General features: G+C 37.1%; 2 protein-coding genes across 2 annotated transcripts; one reads left to right on the top strand and one right to left on the bottom strand.

Annotated features, from left to right (window-relative positions):
* The first annotated feature begins 1,802 nt into the window (after positions 1-1,802).
* Positions 1,803-4,880, top strand: LOC101298310. Its single transcript, XM_004297844.1, has 4 exons — positions 1,803-2,958; positions 3,457-3,671; positions 3,811-4,034; positions 4,160-4,880. The coding sequence occupies exons 1-4, from the start codon at positions 1,803-1,805 to the stop codon at positions 4,878-4,880; spliced, it is 2,316 nt and encodes a 771-aa protein (XP_004297892.1).
* A 631-nt stretch (positions 4,881-5,511) lies between these two features.
* Positions 5,512-8,954, bottom strand: LOC101313499 (mitochondrial outer membrane import complex protein METAXIN-like). The gene is given in 7 exon segments (XM_004296425.1): positions 5,512-5,875; positions 5,878-5,901; positions 6,494-6,656; positions 7,554-7,614; positions 7,774-7,850; positions 7,995-8,338; positions 8,694-8,954. Coding segments are annotated over 7 exon segments (972 nt in total). The 5' UTR covers positions 8,836-8,954; the 3' UTR covers positions 5,512-5,714.
* Positions 8,955-16,648: the final 7,694 nt, after the last annotated feature.

Genomic DNA, 16,648 nt, shown 5'->3' with positions numbered 1-16,648 from the left:
ACACATTTATACACAATAATGAAATAGATGTCACTTACAACATAACAAATTTCCCATTTCCCCTGTTCATGGATTTTTCCTTCAACTTGATTTCAAATCTCAACAACATTTTAACTGCTTGTGGAAAATTAAATTCCTTGGAGTCTGAAATATAATGCAACCTGTTGTCAGAACCTCACAGATTATAAAGTCATAGTGGCACTAACGTAAATGATTGAATAAATTAGGGTAATGTTGTCAACTTATCCTGTCATATTCTGTTCCCCCTTTTTCTTTTTTGAGTCCTCCAACCTGAAACCTTTAATTTTGTTTTTGTTTTTTATGTTTTCTTCTTCTTCTCTCTTGGATTTTGACCGTTACTTTATCCCCAACGTCTCTCTCTCTCTCTCTCTCTCTCTCTCTGATCAAAGCATCTTCTTCTTCTTCTCTGCAATACCCAGGTAAGCTTCACCCCTGTTATCCATTGTACTGATTGATTTGGAGAGTTCTGTTTCTGTTTTCATCTGTTAGAACTTAGAACAGTCTTACCAAGCTGGGTCCTTCTTTTTTTTTTTCTCTGAGTTTCTTAAATATGGAAGCTCTTTAATTTGACTCACCCCTATATGAGTTCAGTACTTACAGAGATATAGATACAATTTTTCATGTGAAATGGGTTTTTCTTTGTAGCAATTCTATGTCTATATTCACTACCAGCTGTGAAAAAGAGTGATTGGCTTTTCTTGTTTATGTTATTATCAAATTTAAGCCGCTTCCTTCTCTATTGATGAGTATTTGCTGTTTGATTTGCATATTGAAATCTCTATTTTTCATCATTTTTATTTTTCATGATATTTACCTCCCAGATTCTTGTGTTAATTTCATATGAACCATAAGATTTCAGAGATGATTTATCCAACATATTTATCTCACTAAATTGATTTGTTCGTCTTTTATCTTCTATGCATCTCTGTTTCAGATTTCATTTGGGTTATTGGTAATTTGATCTCTCTAGTCTCTCTTTTTGTTTGTCTACTTTAGAACTTTATCTTCTTTTTCTATACCCTTCTCTGATTACCTTGAAAGTTGCCACTGAGGAGATCAAACTTCAACTTGACAACCTATGTTTACATTGCTTTTGCAAATTTTCTTTGAATCCTCCCTTTTGATTTTCCTTTATTACCTGCTTTGGATCATTAATTTCATCTTAAATCTGTTAGTTTTGAAACCTTAGCCAAAAATGATGTTTCTCAAAACCTAAATCGATTTCCTTCAAGTTGGAAAAAAACTCGAACAATTTCATTATCCAATAACAGTCATAAAGATTGATCTCTTCTTTAGCTGTGAGTTTCTTTTGCCAGAAGTTTCTTAGCCGACTGTTATATGCATGGCAGGCAGTTGTTCCAAAGTAAGGATTTAGTAGTTGTGTTTAGGTGTCTAACAGAAAGAAAAGGCTTGAAAGAATCTCAGTTCTACTAATTGTGCAAGTTTGAGATGTTCTTAAACCTTCTTCATGACTTGAATAAAAAGAAAAGTACCCAGATCTTTTCCTAGTGTTTTTAGTCTTGTAGGAGATTGTAATTATGTGCATGTTGGTAATGAAAATTTGATTTCTCTGCAGATTCTTTCCTCTTCTTTGTTTATTTTGTTAGCACATGCGAACATTCTTCATGTTGGACTGAGGCTGTTAAACTCCTCTGTTCATCAGGCTCAGAATATCCTTATGAATCTGGCAGGAAATGCAGAAGACTACCCTTGTGATTTTGGTTTTGATCCAAGTCTGAAAAATTCATAGGCCGAGAGGACAAGTTAAGAGAAAGCTAGAGATGGGATGTTCCACATCAAAGCTAGATGATGCAGAAGCAGTTCAACTTTGTAAAGATCGAAAGAGGTTTATTAAACAGGCTCTCGAACAAAGAGCACGATTTGCATCTGGACACATAGCCTATATCCAATCCCTGAAAAGAGTTTCGGCTGCTCTTCGTGACTATATTGAAGTCGATGAGCCTCATGAGTTCTCACTAGAGTCCTTCATAACCCCACCATTCACACCGATAAAGAAAAGTAGTCCTGGTTTTATCTGTGACAGTACACCTAAGATCAGAAGGATTTCATCAAAATCCTACTCACCTGCACAAATCCAATCCGAACCCCATTCATCTATGAAGGTACATTACCTAAGATCAGGAGGAAATCCAGCAGTGTCAGTGGAAGAGAGACCACCTCCATCACCAGAGACAGTAAGAGTAGAAACATACTCTCCAGTACACCAGTTTGGAATGGATGGTTTCTTTGCAATGCAATCATCACCTATGAATTCTTCTTCATTCTTCTCCTATTCCCCTAACAGGCCCAATATCCCTCCACCTTCGCCTCAACATTCTCAATGGGATTTTTTCTGGAACCCATTTTCATCATTAGATTACTATGGTTATCCCACTCGATCTAGTATTGATCAGACGGTCATGGATGATGACATTAGAGGACTAAAGCAGGTAAGAGAAGAAGAAGGGATACCTGACTTGGAAGAAATTGAAACTGAGCAAGAGGATTGCTATGATGAGGCAAATGTAACACAAGAAAGGGCTAAAGTGGATCTAAACTACAACAGAGAAGAAATTATTGTTGAAGATGTTGATGACGAGGATGACGAGGATGACGAGGATGACGAGACGGTCAGTGGAAATGAAACTGAGCATGAAGCAGAAACATCCTCCCATGGTCATATTAGCATAGAGGTGCGAGCTCAAACTGCTAGGCAAGTTGAAACTAGTGACCAAGGAACGGCAGTTGTTGATCAAGAGGCTAAGGAAGAAACACCAGGATTTACTGTCTATGTAAACCGAAGGCCAACAAGTATGGCAGAAGTTATCAAGGATTTAGAAGCTCAGTTTGTGATCGTTTGCAATGCAGCCAATCAGGTCTCGGCATTGTTAGAGGGGAGCAGAGAGCAGTACTCGTCAACCTCAAATGAATTTTCAGGTTTGCTTTACTTGGTTTTGACTTCTAGTGTTAATTAATGCCCTTTGCATTTGGGCATCTTTTTTCATCTTGCTATATCTTCAGTGACAATGTCTGTACTCAATAGTTATGGAGATAACCTAAATGGACATGACTTGAATTTGACAGTGGCTTTTGAAGAATGAAACACAGTTTTAGCTTTTGTGTATTCCAGCTCAATGCAGGAATATACAGCAAACTGATCTTTTTGTCATATTCACTAAAACTAATTTGGATTTCAGTATATCAATGTTTCATCAAACCAACCCTTCATTCTGGATTTCATATTTCCTTTTCTAAGTTGGAGGTTATTCTGCTGTCATATTCACTAGAACTAGAACTAGTGAATATTCACTAGAACTAATTTGGGTTTCAGTATATCAATATGTAGGCAAGGAATACCAATGTTTCATCAAACAAACCCTTCATTCTGGATTTCATATTTCCTTTTCTAAGTTGGAGGTTATTCTACTGTTGCAGCCATGAAAATGCTGAACCCAGTAGCGTTATTTCGTTCAGCGTCCTCGTCTCGCTCAGCCTCATCCAGATTTTTAGTGACTTCTTCCTGCTCCAAAGATGAAGGTTATGAAAGCAGCAGTGACTTCTCAGAGGAGACCTGCATGTTTTCAGGTAGTCATCAATCAACATTGGACAGACTGTATGCTTGGGAGAAGAAACTCTATGAGGAAGTCAAGGTATACTTCCAACAGAAACTGATTTACTTTTATGTAAGGAGTATATAAGATGTCATAGTTGACGATGATACTCATAATGGTGCTTATGCTTGATTCAAAAATTATAAGAGCTTGATCAATATCTCACCTACTTATGCAGTCTGGAGAAAAGGTTCGGATGGCATATGAAAAGAAACTAATGCAACTCCGGAACCAAGATGTAAAAGGCGATGACCAAGCTGCTGTGGAAAAAACAAGGGTATCCATTAGAGATCTACATACACAGATGAAGGTTTCGATACACTCAGTTGAAGCTATTTCAAAGAGAATTGAAACCTTGAGGGATGAAGAATTGCAGCCTCAACTTTCAGAATTGGTACAGGGGTATAACAACACATAAACACATTATCCCTTTGACCTTTAGCACTCATTAATAACACAGATAACACACAATGTGCAACACAAATCTAATTAATCTTTTCTAAATGTCTAAATATACTGAACTCCAGGTTAGCAAGGATGTGGAAAGTAATGGCAGAGTGCCATCAGACACAGAAAAGAAGCCTCGATGAAGCCAAGCTTTTACTTGCAGGCACACCTTCAAAACTGGAAGCTAAAAGGCTTTCTTCGTCCACTTCAGTCACTGATCCAAACCGGCTAGCACGTTCTGCAGCCAATCTTGAGACCGAATTGAGGAACTGGAGAGCCTACTTCGAGGCATGGATCACTTCTCAACGATCCTACGTACACGCAATAACAGGATGGCTTCTCCGTTGCATGAGGGCTGATCCAGATACATCAAAGTTGCCATTCTCTCCTCGTCGCTCTAATGGCGCTCTTCCAATATTTGGAATATGCATCCAATGGTCAAGGTTTCTGGATGCCATACGTGAGACCCCAGTGCTGGATGGACTAGATTTCTTCGCAGCTGGTATGGGATCTCTGTATGCACAGCAGGTTAAAGAGGATTTGCGTAGAGCACGAATTGGTTCAAAGAGATTCGAGACAACTGAGGAATTCAGTGGGAATATGGAACTGGTGGAGGTTGGTCAAGTTGAACAAGTAATGACTGCAGATAAAATGGCTGAGGTTGCCATAAGGGTACTTTGTGCTGGAATGTCAGTTACTATGAGCTCACTGACAGAGTTTTCTATTGCTTCGTCTGAGGGATATGCTGATCTTGTTAATCAATGGGACAATGCCAAGACTACTAGTAGAGCTGGAATATGACTTTAGATTTTTACTGGGGGTAGTTTAGGAGAGGGTGTCAATGTAATTATGAGTTAATTTATTTATATATTATTAGAGTAGAGTTGTTGCCGCCCTATATATTCTTACTTAGTTTGGCTGATATGAATGTTTATTTTCCCAGGCAGTAGAAACAGAATACGCTGGTTTTTAGAGTGTAGTCTTACATAGAATAAATTAGTCAGAATATATTTATAAACAGAATACCAAACGGTTCAATACTCAGAATATAATCTTTTAGGCACCAATGAACTCCAAATCCCTATATGCAAATGTTTTCAGCATAACAATAGGAACCCTAAGCCCTAAGACGAGCTTCAAACACAAGGAGCTCCAGAATTCAACTTTATGGTGTTTACCACGTTGCTTCTGGAATTCCATACCAAGCAAGAGGTTACACACTTACACCATTGTGAAACACTTTGCACTTCACATTGAATAAACTTCAGTAGCATATTGAGTTGCATCATGGTTCAACCCGATTCCCTGATCTTGTTCAGCTACAAAAAGCACAAAACCTGGTTCAACCTTTATCCAATTCACACTGAATAAAATTTACACCGAGTGTAAGCACTGCTTCAAAAGTTAAAACGTTATGACAACTGAAAAGTATATCTTCCAACCCTCAATTCCAGGTTTCTAACTTGATGTTCCCAATAAATAAATCATACGATGTAATGATGTTTATTTTCAAATATTTATAACCTTAAACAAACTACAAAAAGGATTACAGGAAAACTCTTCAGACCTCATGCTACGGGGCCAAAAATGCTGGTGTAGAGAATACAAAATCAGACAAAAGGATAAACCTTGTTTCTATTCAACGTGATCAAAGCCTTCATCATCATCATCAAGCTCAACTTCAAGCCCATCAACATGACTCATGAGAGTGACAAATACTACAACCGAAACCAGCTGCGCTACCAAAAAATATTTCGCCCTTCTCTTAAAATCTTTCTCCTCCTTTGTTTTTCCCTTTTGGGTTTAGTCTTGGGTCTAGAACCTGATAAATAAAACAAGCATAACAGAAGATTAAGTTACAACCAAGGTGACCCTGATCTAATCTTACTCCAATAATTAAATACATATTGATCACATAAATATTTAAGGGTTAAAGTTCAAACCAAAAACGCATGCTAAGTTCTAATAATCAGTGACTTGCCTCTCGTTAACCATGTATCTTTTTGATGGATCTCATGTCCCCATTAGTTATGTCTATCATAAATTGTACAAGAATGCAGGTATCTCACATGATGCAAAACTACAAAATCAAACTACAACAAGGAAGGTCTGATGCACCTGCTCATTAAATAAGATGGTGAACTGCTACCGTTCAGACCAACTCTACTATAAAATCCCACTATATAAATAAAAATGGGGTGCAAGGACTTGCTTTGGTAACCTGCTCATTAAATAAGATGGTGAACTGCTACCATTCAGACCAACTCTACTATAAAATCCCACTATATAAATAAAAATGGGGGTGCAAGGACTTGCTTTGGTAAAGGTGATCAACAAATTAAAGTATTATATACTATCCGATATAACTTAATGATATATAAGACTTCAAAGTTTAGTATATGAAAGTATCTTACGCCAGTTTGAAGGACCTTTTCTTGGAGCTGATGATGAAGGATTTGCATGGAAGTTTGGGACTGCAGATGAAGCACCCACATCAACTAACTCCATATTTATCCTACTGGCATACCCAACAAGGTTCTCATGTTCTAAGAGCTTGCTTCGCAGAATTGATGTTTCCTAAAAGCAAATAACAGCAAGCAGTGTTAAAGTACATTGAAAACGAAAACATGAATAAGGAACAGAAGCAAAATAACAAAAACAAAGAAAAAAAAAATACAACTTTGTGTACCACATAGGACCAAGTTACATCGGAAAATTCAAAATAAATCAGGAATAATATCTGAAACAGGATTGAAATCATTTATTATAATCCAAGGTTCTCTATTAATATGGGATATCATTAAAATACCATGAGATACAAAATCAGGACCGCTACCACAATGACATTGTGTAAATATGTCTCACATCAAAACATGGTGTGGGAAAGATCGAGGCAGGTCTTGAAAAGTAGGAGCTACTAAATCCACAGGAAGAAGGCAGGACTGCGTGCATTATTTCAGTTGAGAGATGAACAATAAAGCTGAAAATGAATCATCAGGAAAGTCATCTGTACGAAACTTGCTTCCAAGATTTCACTTCGAATTTAATCACTAATTGGGTTAAATTCTGGGCACATACAAACGACATCTGAGTTTAAGTTCAGAAACAGTATCATTCTTAGTTGTTTTAACTCTCAAGTTTAGTGGAGAAGATATACTCAATTCACAGAACTCAGTTATGATGTCAAAACTTGTTTCAAGTAAAAGGAAATCTGAGTGTCATTTCAGAAACAGTAGTTTTTTGCAGCTAAAAATGTGTCATATATACAATCCACCTGTTCCTACAGTCCCAAAAAAATTGTCATCACCAGACACAAAAGTATATTTCAAGCCTACTTTTTCTTTTTTGAATTAATATTCTCCCAGATATGCTCCTTTCTGATGCTACAATGAAGGCAACTCAATTTTCAAAGGGTTCAAAGTAGGTAACTGATCCAATTAAACATGAATGGTGCTAACATGTAATTTGACTTACTGGTAATGCTTGAAGAGTGATAAGTGCCTGGCTCAAAAAGACTGCATCCAGACTTGATGGCCTGCTCAAAAACAAAATACAAGTAGAAATACAATCAGCAGGTTAGTATCGTTCACTTTTAAAATATGTTAATACAATATGATGGAGTTGAAGAGTCGTCCACAGGCTTCATTGTAAAAGGAAACAAGAATCTAAGGATATAAGATACTCAGCAAATCACCTGTTTTCATATAAAAACATCTGATCCGCCAATCTACTAGACAGAGCTCCAAACGCAACGCTGGCTCGCTTGTATATCTGTCCATTTGATTTTCAACTTCAGACCAACATAACAGCATGATTTTCAAATAATAGAAAATACAGAGAGAAGAAAGAGGTAGAGAGAGAGAGAAAGAAGAAATAGGGGTGGTAAAATAGACAAGACCAGCGGAAATAAAGGACCTGTTCTTCGATATTGTCAGCATTGTCCTTAGTAATCCCAAATTGCTGCTTCACATAGTACACTTGCTTCAAAAACAAAACTTTTCCTATAGGCCACGGAAGATCAGAACAATATATACTTTGCGCAGCAGCACCATCGGTTCCCACCCAGAGCTCATACTTGAGTGCATCAGCAAGCCAGCTGCTAACCATTGCCTTCATAGATATCCATTCTGAGACCAACTCAAATTCATTGTCCAAATCCACAATGCCATCTTCTTTTAGTCTCGCAATGACACCACCCTTCTCATTGTTATACGCCACATACTCACCCTCACCCGATGATTCAACATACGGAATCATATCTAACACAAAACACCACAATCAATTAATCAATACCCTGATTCCATCGTTCTCTCACATTCACACCCGTATTGCAAAGATAACAAATAACTGAGCAACTCTAGCAAACTTAACTCGTCAATCCTAATGCATTCACAAACAATGTAGTTGCCAGTACACAAATCAATTTGAAATATTCCTCGCTACAGAAAATGAATCAAACCCACAAAGAATAAAACTTTGAAGAAACCAATATGTTAAAATAAGTTGAATGAAACCCACAACATTAGTACCAAGCCCAAAACACAAAGCATAAAAAACTTGAAAAACAATTCATGCCCAATAAATTGAAGAGAGAGATGGGATTAGGGTTAGTACCGGAATCAGGGTAGGTGAGATTATAGTCCAATTGAAAGGGAAGGTTAGCGAATTTGAGGTAGAAGTAGACAGGGAGGCTTGAAGGGCAAGCTGTAGGGAGACCAAAGCAGGACTTCCTCACCACGAGAGTGTAGTCTTCCATCTATTTGGGTTTTGGGTTTACGAACCCAGAATAGCAGAGAGAGAGAGGGAGACAGAGAGATAAGACGAAGAAGGTTTCTCGAGGGGTTTTTTGCAATCACAGTGTCTAAACTCTTGCGTGACTGACAATATGATATCGGAACTTATAAAATTATCAAAATAGTACCTAAACTAAATTTTTCGTGTATATATGGTATCTGCCGTTAATTTTCATCGAGTCCCTGTTAATTTGACCATGTGCGTCCCATGTGACGACTTAAATGAGGCGCAAAAGACTGATGCACCCTCCATTCTTTCATATCTCTTTTTATTTTATTTTTTTATTACATTCTTTCAAATCTCTCTATTCTCTCTTTCTCACCCTCTTCATCTCTCTCTCTCTCTCAACCTCATGCAACTCCTGCTCATATAGTTCTTCCATCTCCGTCACCCATTGAAGCACCATATGTCTCTCACCCCTATATTCCCTCTCGTCCAAGTTCTGCACACAGAGGAGAAAGGTTGAACGAGTACAAAATCACCCTCTTGAGTCTTGGTTTCCTTCAAATCGGTTTCTTCCAAATTGAAGTTCAAATCCATCACCAATACTCTTCTGAGTTTTCTCTCAATTGGGTTTCTTTCAAATGGGTTACTTCTAATGATGTAGCACCAACCTTAAATGGAGTTATAGCAGATCTATTAATCAAATCTAATTATTTTTGTTGTTTAAGTTTTTGATTGATCGATTTTTTTTGTTGTTGTTCAAGTTCTTACCAGTTGATGGAAACTCTTGAGAGAGAAAGTTGGTATCATAATGGTTTACTGGGTTTAAGAAGTTGAACATAAATGGGTGCAAGACTTGAAAGATTGCTAGATATTATTATTATTTTTTTTCGTTGTTTATTTTTCTTGGGTTCTTGCTGGGTTTAAGATGTACATGAATAAGTTGGATTTGGTGATGGATTTCAAGAGATTGCCTGTTAGCAAAGTAAGTTGGTATATAAATGTAATTTGAATTACCTTTGATTTGTTTTTGAAGAACCTAAATCCAAATTCTAAATGACGAAGAAGATCTAAATATCTTTGGCTTTCGTGGTCAGATAGGTGTTAATAGAGATAGGGGGAATGTTAAGATTTATTTATTTTTTGTTTGGTTTTTGTTCTGGGAATGTATTTGGAGCAGGATCCTTGGTCAACATAACAAAGTAAAGAAAAAGTTTTCATCAAGTTTCTATTATCGAATTTATTCATTTGAGTGGTTGATGGAGTGAAAAAGTCATTTTTACCCTCATTTTTCGGACCCACGTGCATCACACATGGTTACTGTTAACGGCGACGTAACGGAAATAAACCGCAGGTATGACATAGATACTAAAAATTGAGTCTGGGTACTTCTTTGATAACTTTGTAAGGTCGGGTATCATATTGTCAGTCACGCAAGAGTTTAGACACTGTTGATGCAAAAAACCCTTTCTCGAGGGTTTTGGAAGTAGGCGTTTAGTACTAAAATGGGTCACCAAGTTCCGGATCCGGTTCGATCACTATGAATATGGGTCGGTCTATAATTATCTTGTCTTATCATCCAAGTCAAGGAATAGATTGCCCTTGTAGAAAACCCACTTACATACAAGAGAACCATGATTGTAGATATAAGATTGGACGGTTAAGATAATCTCATGAGACAAAATGAGGACAGGTTTTGAATTTATCTATGAGGGGGCTTAAGGAAATGAAAAGTATGTAGGACTTAAGCGCAATATTCACACATCGTCGAGGACTAAACAAATGTTTAAACGAATCAGAAACAAGATTGTTTCAATAGAAATCAAGTAGGAATTTCGTCCAAGCCAACAACTCCAAAAGAGAGTGTGGTGTCACACAGGTTGAGCGTTCTCGCTCGGAATCACGCAATTGAATTTCCTTTAGTTTGATTATACTTTGCATTTAAGTAAAAATCCAAAACACAATGCATAAACTTCAAAAACAATCGATGCCCATTAAATTATAGGTAAGAAGTAAACTAAGTTGTTTAGATATAGAATGAGGTTAGGGTTAGCACTGATATCAGGGTCCCCGTCTGTAGCCGATTGATCCCTGCCTAGACGCTAGGCGGTGCTTCACAGTTTTCGTCTAAAGAGCTAGAAAACCGATTAATCCCTTGATTAACCCGCCTAGGCACTAGTCACCGGTTGTCCGCCCGACTACTAGCACCTAGCGTTATTTAGAACATTGTCAATTGATAAAAGGAAATGTTGGTAAAATTGAGACAGAAGGAGATAAGAAGGCGTGAAGGGAAAGCGGTAGGAAGGGCAAAATAGGGTTTCCTCACTACAAGAGTTTAGTGCTTTCATCTAGACTCTAGAAACCTATTACTGCTCGTTTGGTACGTGGGATTGGATGGGAGTAGACTGCTTACACATTCTAAAAAAAAAAATCATGTGTTTGGTACCAACAAGGACTCTATTAACTGAGCTTGGAGAGTCCCAAAAACCCCACAACACCTTCTTCCACAACGCCCCTAAAAACCATAGGACTGTGGAAGCCAAAATGTCAAAATCTCATTCTTCTGCTTTTGCATCTCTCTCCTTCCATCACTTATACAATTCTTCTTCGAATTGTTAATATGTTCCATATATTTCATTTCTAGGAAAGACCCAATTAAGTGACCTTCTCTTTCTCTGATCCCTCTTCCATCACATTGAATATGTTAGAGAAAGATGAGAGGGCAGAAGATATCTGGAGTTTTTTTTTTTCAATTGCAACTCTTCCTAATTTATCAAAAGGCAGTAGTACTAAGCCAATGAGCCTAGATCTGAAGTCTTCCTATTGTTCTTTATGTTTCCATTTCGTGTATGAATTAAAAGTTGGAGAATCATGGTCTAGTCCTAATTGAAGGACCAATTGAGTTTATATTTAAGCCTCCTTTTTTATTGAAATTGATATGTGTTAGTTCGTTCATATGGTATTTAAAGATATAGAAATGCTGTAAAAACTGATAATGCAGACAACAAGAGGTTTATCAAAAATCTGTTGCAAAAACCTCAAGGAGGGAAAAAGCAACAGACAAGATTGTTTCACTAATCTTCAATTTGAGTTTACAAAGATAGGTAGTTCTCCAACACAACTACACAAGGAACTAGTCATTCGAGTATTCACTCCTTTCTATCTACACACTCATTATCAGTTAATCAATTTGTTCTACACAAGAACAACTGAGAACTTCTCTTACTGATATAACACAGACATCAGTATTAACAACTTAGATTCTTTCACACAATCTAGTGATGCACTTCTCTCATAGCCATCATACAGGTTCTCAACACAACCAGCAATTCACACACAGTTCACTCTTTAGCTTCACCAAACTTAAGTGCAACCTGAATGCAAGTAAGAGAGAAACTTTTTAGATCATATGATAACAAACACACAATTTGCAGATCGATTGATATACAATCCAACTTAGAGACTAAGATATCAAAGTCTAAACAATATCTACACAAGGGTGTATATTGCATAGCATGTCAGAAGTTACTTATAGAGCATGAAATGCTCCCCCTCAAATAATGCTCATCAAAGACTCGATTTGGAAAAACATAATCAGAGAACTATTTTTTCCATAACTCCTGTACTTAAACAATCATGTACCTTAATCATATCTTTCTCTATGATTAAGCACTGTTATTAACAGCTCAGATATCAATTGATTACCAAATCAAGCAATAAACACCATTTATCATGAAGATAATAACTTTGAATGTAAACAACCATGTATTCCTCAATCAAGTTATAACTAATCAAATTAAGATAAAGATCAGTTACCTTTGTATAGAATCAAGTAGTTGACTATGTGTTTACCTTTTCACATCCGCTAATCATGCATAACTTCAAGCAGTTCTGCTGAGATATCCTTCTTGATGCCTTTTGTCACATCCTAGGACCCATTCCGCCGTAACACGATATTGTCCGCTTTGGGCCCACCGGCCCTCACGGTTTTGTTTCCGGTAGCTTCCCAGTAGGTCACCCATCCTGGGATTGCTCTAGCATCAACATGCTTAACTTCGGAGTACAATATCCCACATCGGCCAAACGGAGAGGGGTTATGTGCTGTATATGTACATGCCCACCTCCAATCCAACACGAGGCCTTTTGGTTACTCAACGGCTTCGGAGGGGATGGGCACTTCGAGGTTAAGCATGTTGATGCTAGAGCAATCCCAAGATGGGTGACCTACTGGGAAGCTGCTCCTGAGCTGCTGGAAACAAAACCGTGAGGGCCGGTGGGCCCAAAGCGGACAATATCATGTTACGGCGGAATGGGTCCTGGGATGTGACAAATGGTATCAGAGCCACTCTGCCGTGTAGTGCGAGTGTGCCGACGAGGGCGTCGGACTCCCAAGGGGGGTGGATTGTAATATCTCACATCGGCCAAACGGAGAGGGGTTATGTGCTGTATATGTACATGCCCACCTCCAATCTAACACGAGGCCTTTTGGTGGCTCAGCGGCTTCGGACGGGATGGGTACTCCGAGGTTAAACATGTTGATGCTAGAGCAATCCCAGGATGGGTGACCTACTGGGAAGCTGCTCCTGAGCTGACGGAAAGAAAACCGTGAGGGCCGGTGGGCCCAAAGCGGACAATATCGTGTTACGGTGGAATGGGTTCTGGGATGTGACACCTTTCCTTCCTTTCCTAGATCCACAAGGATTTCTTGTGTTTGAATAGGATTGACCAATATATCAATAATATTTTAGTTGTTTCCAGGTAAATGCTTTGCTTTTTGTTATCTTCCTTAGTTCTACAAAACACACCAAACATGAGTTAAGCTTGTTATAGCATAACCCAAGTTAAAGCAGTCCGGGCTTCTTATAGAAATTAAGCCCTGCCAAGACAATTTTGTGAAACAAACGTGTTTTTAAGGTTTTAAGTTTGCGAAGCCAAAAAAGCAAAGTGGGACTGATGAAGTTAGTGCAGAAACTAAGAGACAAGAATGAAAGTTTCTTCAGGGTTTCAGACGCACTAAAACTAGTCACCAAGTTTGAGATGGGGCGGATCTGGGTTGATTACACTCAAGACGGATCAATCTAGATTATCTCACTCTATTTTTTTTGTTACAAAATGTTTGAAGATTGAAAGGTTATAATCAAACCACAAAAAAAAATTTGTATACCTTCGACCCAAAACAGATGCATAATCTCGACATCGAAAAATTGTTGTGTGACACACTGAGAACCAAACTTGAATTGAGGCTCAACTGCAAGCACGGTTATACCAACTAAACCAACTCATGTTAGTAAAGTATTCAACTCTATTATGTCCCTAGTTAATTCTTTTTCATCCATAAAAAATTTGTATACCTTCGACCCAAGACAGACGCATAATCTCGACATTGAAAAATTGTTGTGTGACACACTGAGAACCAAACTTGAATTGAGGTTCAACTGCAAGCACGGTTATACCAACTAAACCAACTCATGTTAGTAAAGAAGGATTTTAAATGACTACACTTTATTGTGTCCCTAGTTAATTTCTTTTTCATCCCTAATATCTTAATACACACCTCTATTATTTTTTGTTTCTATTGAGATTTTATAGGTAAGCTAAATGACCAAAACAAATATCTATTATTAAAATAAATAAAAAAATCACGCTAGAAGTATTATTTTCAATATTTACTACCCTAAAATCGTCGAAAACACGTCTTCTCCCCTAACCCCAACTCTTCTCCACAATGATCATTTGGGTTGTCTTTTTTCTTCTTCTTTTTTATTTTTTTTATTTTTTTATCTGTATTAGCTTTAGTCTGATCTTGCAGATCATGTTGTTAAGTACTGCATCTTTATCATGACATATTTTATCGAATAACTAGCTATCTATGTTTAATAGCTATTGTACTTCTACAGTTTTACTAGCTTGTGAATTTTGAAAACTTGTATTGGTTGGTGATTTGGAGTTGGGATATAACAATAATCATTTGATTATAAATTCAAACAATGATAACCAAAAATTTCTAGCAAAAATTAGACAAAATAATATGTAAAAAGAGGTACCAAATAGTAAATATATATTAATTAGAGGAAAATTCAGTTTAGTACCCTGAACTTTGGTGTTAAAATCAGTTCACTCTCTTGTTTCAAAAATCCATCTTTTTAGTCTCTTAACTCTCAAATGACTACACTTTAGTCTAAATTTTGATGTTGGCTCCGAAAATGACGTCAGGTGTTGTCTAAGTTTGATTGTCTAATATTTTTCAGAGTTATGCACCTATTTGGTTGTTATGCAGTAGCTTTTATTGACAAGCTTGAATGCAAATTTAAGGGTTTTTCCCTTATATGTTGTTCAGTTCATTTTTTGGTGTTTTTGCTTGTGTTACTTTAATAGATAATTTTGGAGTTTAAGGTCCGGTGTTGTTAATGTGTGGAAGTTTGGATTCAGTTTGATTTTTTTTAAGTAAGAGATTCGTTTTGGATTATATCAGCCGTTTTTTTTTTTTAGTTCATTTTCGGAGCCAACATAAAAATTTGGACTAAAGTGTAGTCATTTGAGAGTTGAGAAACTAAAAAGATGGATTTTCAAAACGAGAGACTGAACTGATTTTAACACCAAAGTTTAGAGTACTAAACTGAATTTTTCTCTATTAATTATATTAAATAATGGAATATTTCATAAATTAAGGGCATTTTAGGTAGTTTGAGATGTGTATTAAGTATAGTACTGGAATAAAAAACTTGATAGGTGGTGTATTAAGTAAGAGATGTGTATTAAGATATTAGAGATGTGTATTTAAAATTTCTCAAAAAATTATCAAGAGCAGCAGACTTTAGTTCAGCCTTAAAAAAAAGGAATTTTTCTTTATATCTAGGCATGATCTTTTTCTTACTCATATGTACAACTAAACATTCTTTTTGTTTTAGAAGGAATGACAGTTCATAAGTAAACACAAATTACATTGTAAGAGAATGTCTATGACACTCCTAGATGTTTGTACTAATGATAAAGAATAAGTGATAGCACAAGTATTATTGATTATTTATGTTATTATGTAGAAAATTCAAACATATCTTCTTTTTTTTATTAATATTATTTTTATCAAGGAGTACTTCATTAATGAAAACGAAGCAATACATGATTTCGGAACCAAAGTCAATCCGATTACTTCAGGCTAAAGAATTAGAGACCCCGATTCATAAGATTTCAACAAAAAACCTCGAGAGAACACTAAGAAATAAAAACAAAACCAAAAATACAAACTGAAATAATAAAAAAGACCCACTAAAACAAACCAACCCTAAACAAGGCCTGAAACTAAAGAGCCCAACAAATGGACTGAACTTCCGACCTCCGTCAATGCCAATGGCATTAACGGGAAGACTAGCCTGGATTACTGCAAGGTTTTCGGATCAGGTCGATGATTCAATCAGGAAATCCTGATTTTTTTTTTCACCTATAAATCTGTCCTTGCAGCCTGCACCAAACAAGCCACCACGAACCACTATCGCAGCTTACAACCAGAGATCGAAAAACACAAAAACGCAAAGATATAAAGCCAACCTAAATTATAGCCCAATCCACCAGCAGGCCCTAAGCATTACAAAGCCCCAAAAGAAGTGACAACCAAGCCGACGACGACTTTCACCGAATTAGTGACTTGCAACCGATCGAACACAACAAGAGTGGCTGAACCCAACGCACTACAAGGAATCCGAAATTGGGGATCAACCAATCTGAGCCACAATTAGAGCCAAGGCCAGACATATGCACCCAGCACCTGAAAAACCTAGAATTCGCCAAACCACACTGACAACCAACAAGCACAAATACAAAACAAACACCAGGCA

The sequence above is a fragment of the Fragaria vesca genome, linkage group LG4 (genome assembly GCF_000184155.1).
Source record: "Fragaria vesca subsp. vesca linkage group LG4, FraVesHawaii_1.0, whole genome shotgun sequence".
Classification (NCBI taxonomy): Eukaryota; Viridiplantae; Streptophyta; class Magnoliopsida; order Rosales; family Rosaceae; genus Fragaria; species Fragaria vesca.
Note: the sequence above shows the minus strand (reverse complement) of the source record. Positions and strands in the feature narration are given on the sequence as shown.

What these genes read in the sequence shown, in the direction of transcription:
- LOC101298310 (XM_004297844.1), top strand. Translation starts at nt 1,803, where the DNA reads ATGGGATGTTCCACATCAAAGCTAGATGATGCAGAAGCAGTTCAACTT. An exon ending in AACCTCAAATGAATTTTCAG is followed by an intron (nt 2,959 to 3,456) that starts GTTTGCTTTACT and finishes CTACTGTTGCAG; the next exon opens with CCATGAAAATGCTGAACCCA. An exon ending in CTTTCAGAATTGGTACAGGG is followed by an intron (nt 4,035 to 4,159) that starts GTATAACAACAC and finishes ACTGAACTCCAG; the next exon opens with GTTAGCAAGGATGTGGAAAG.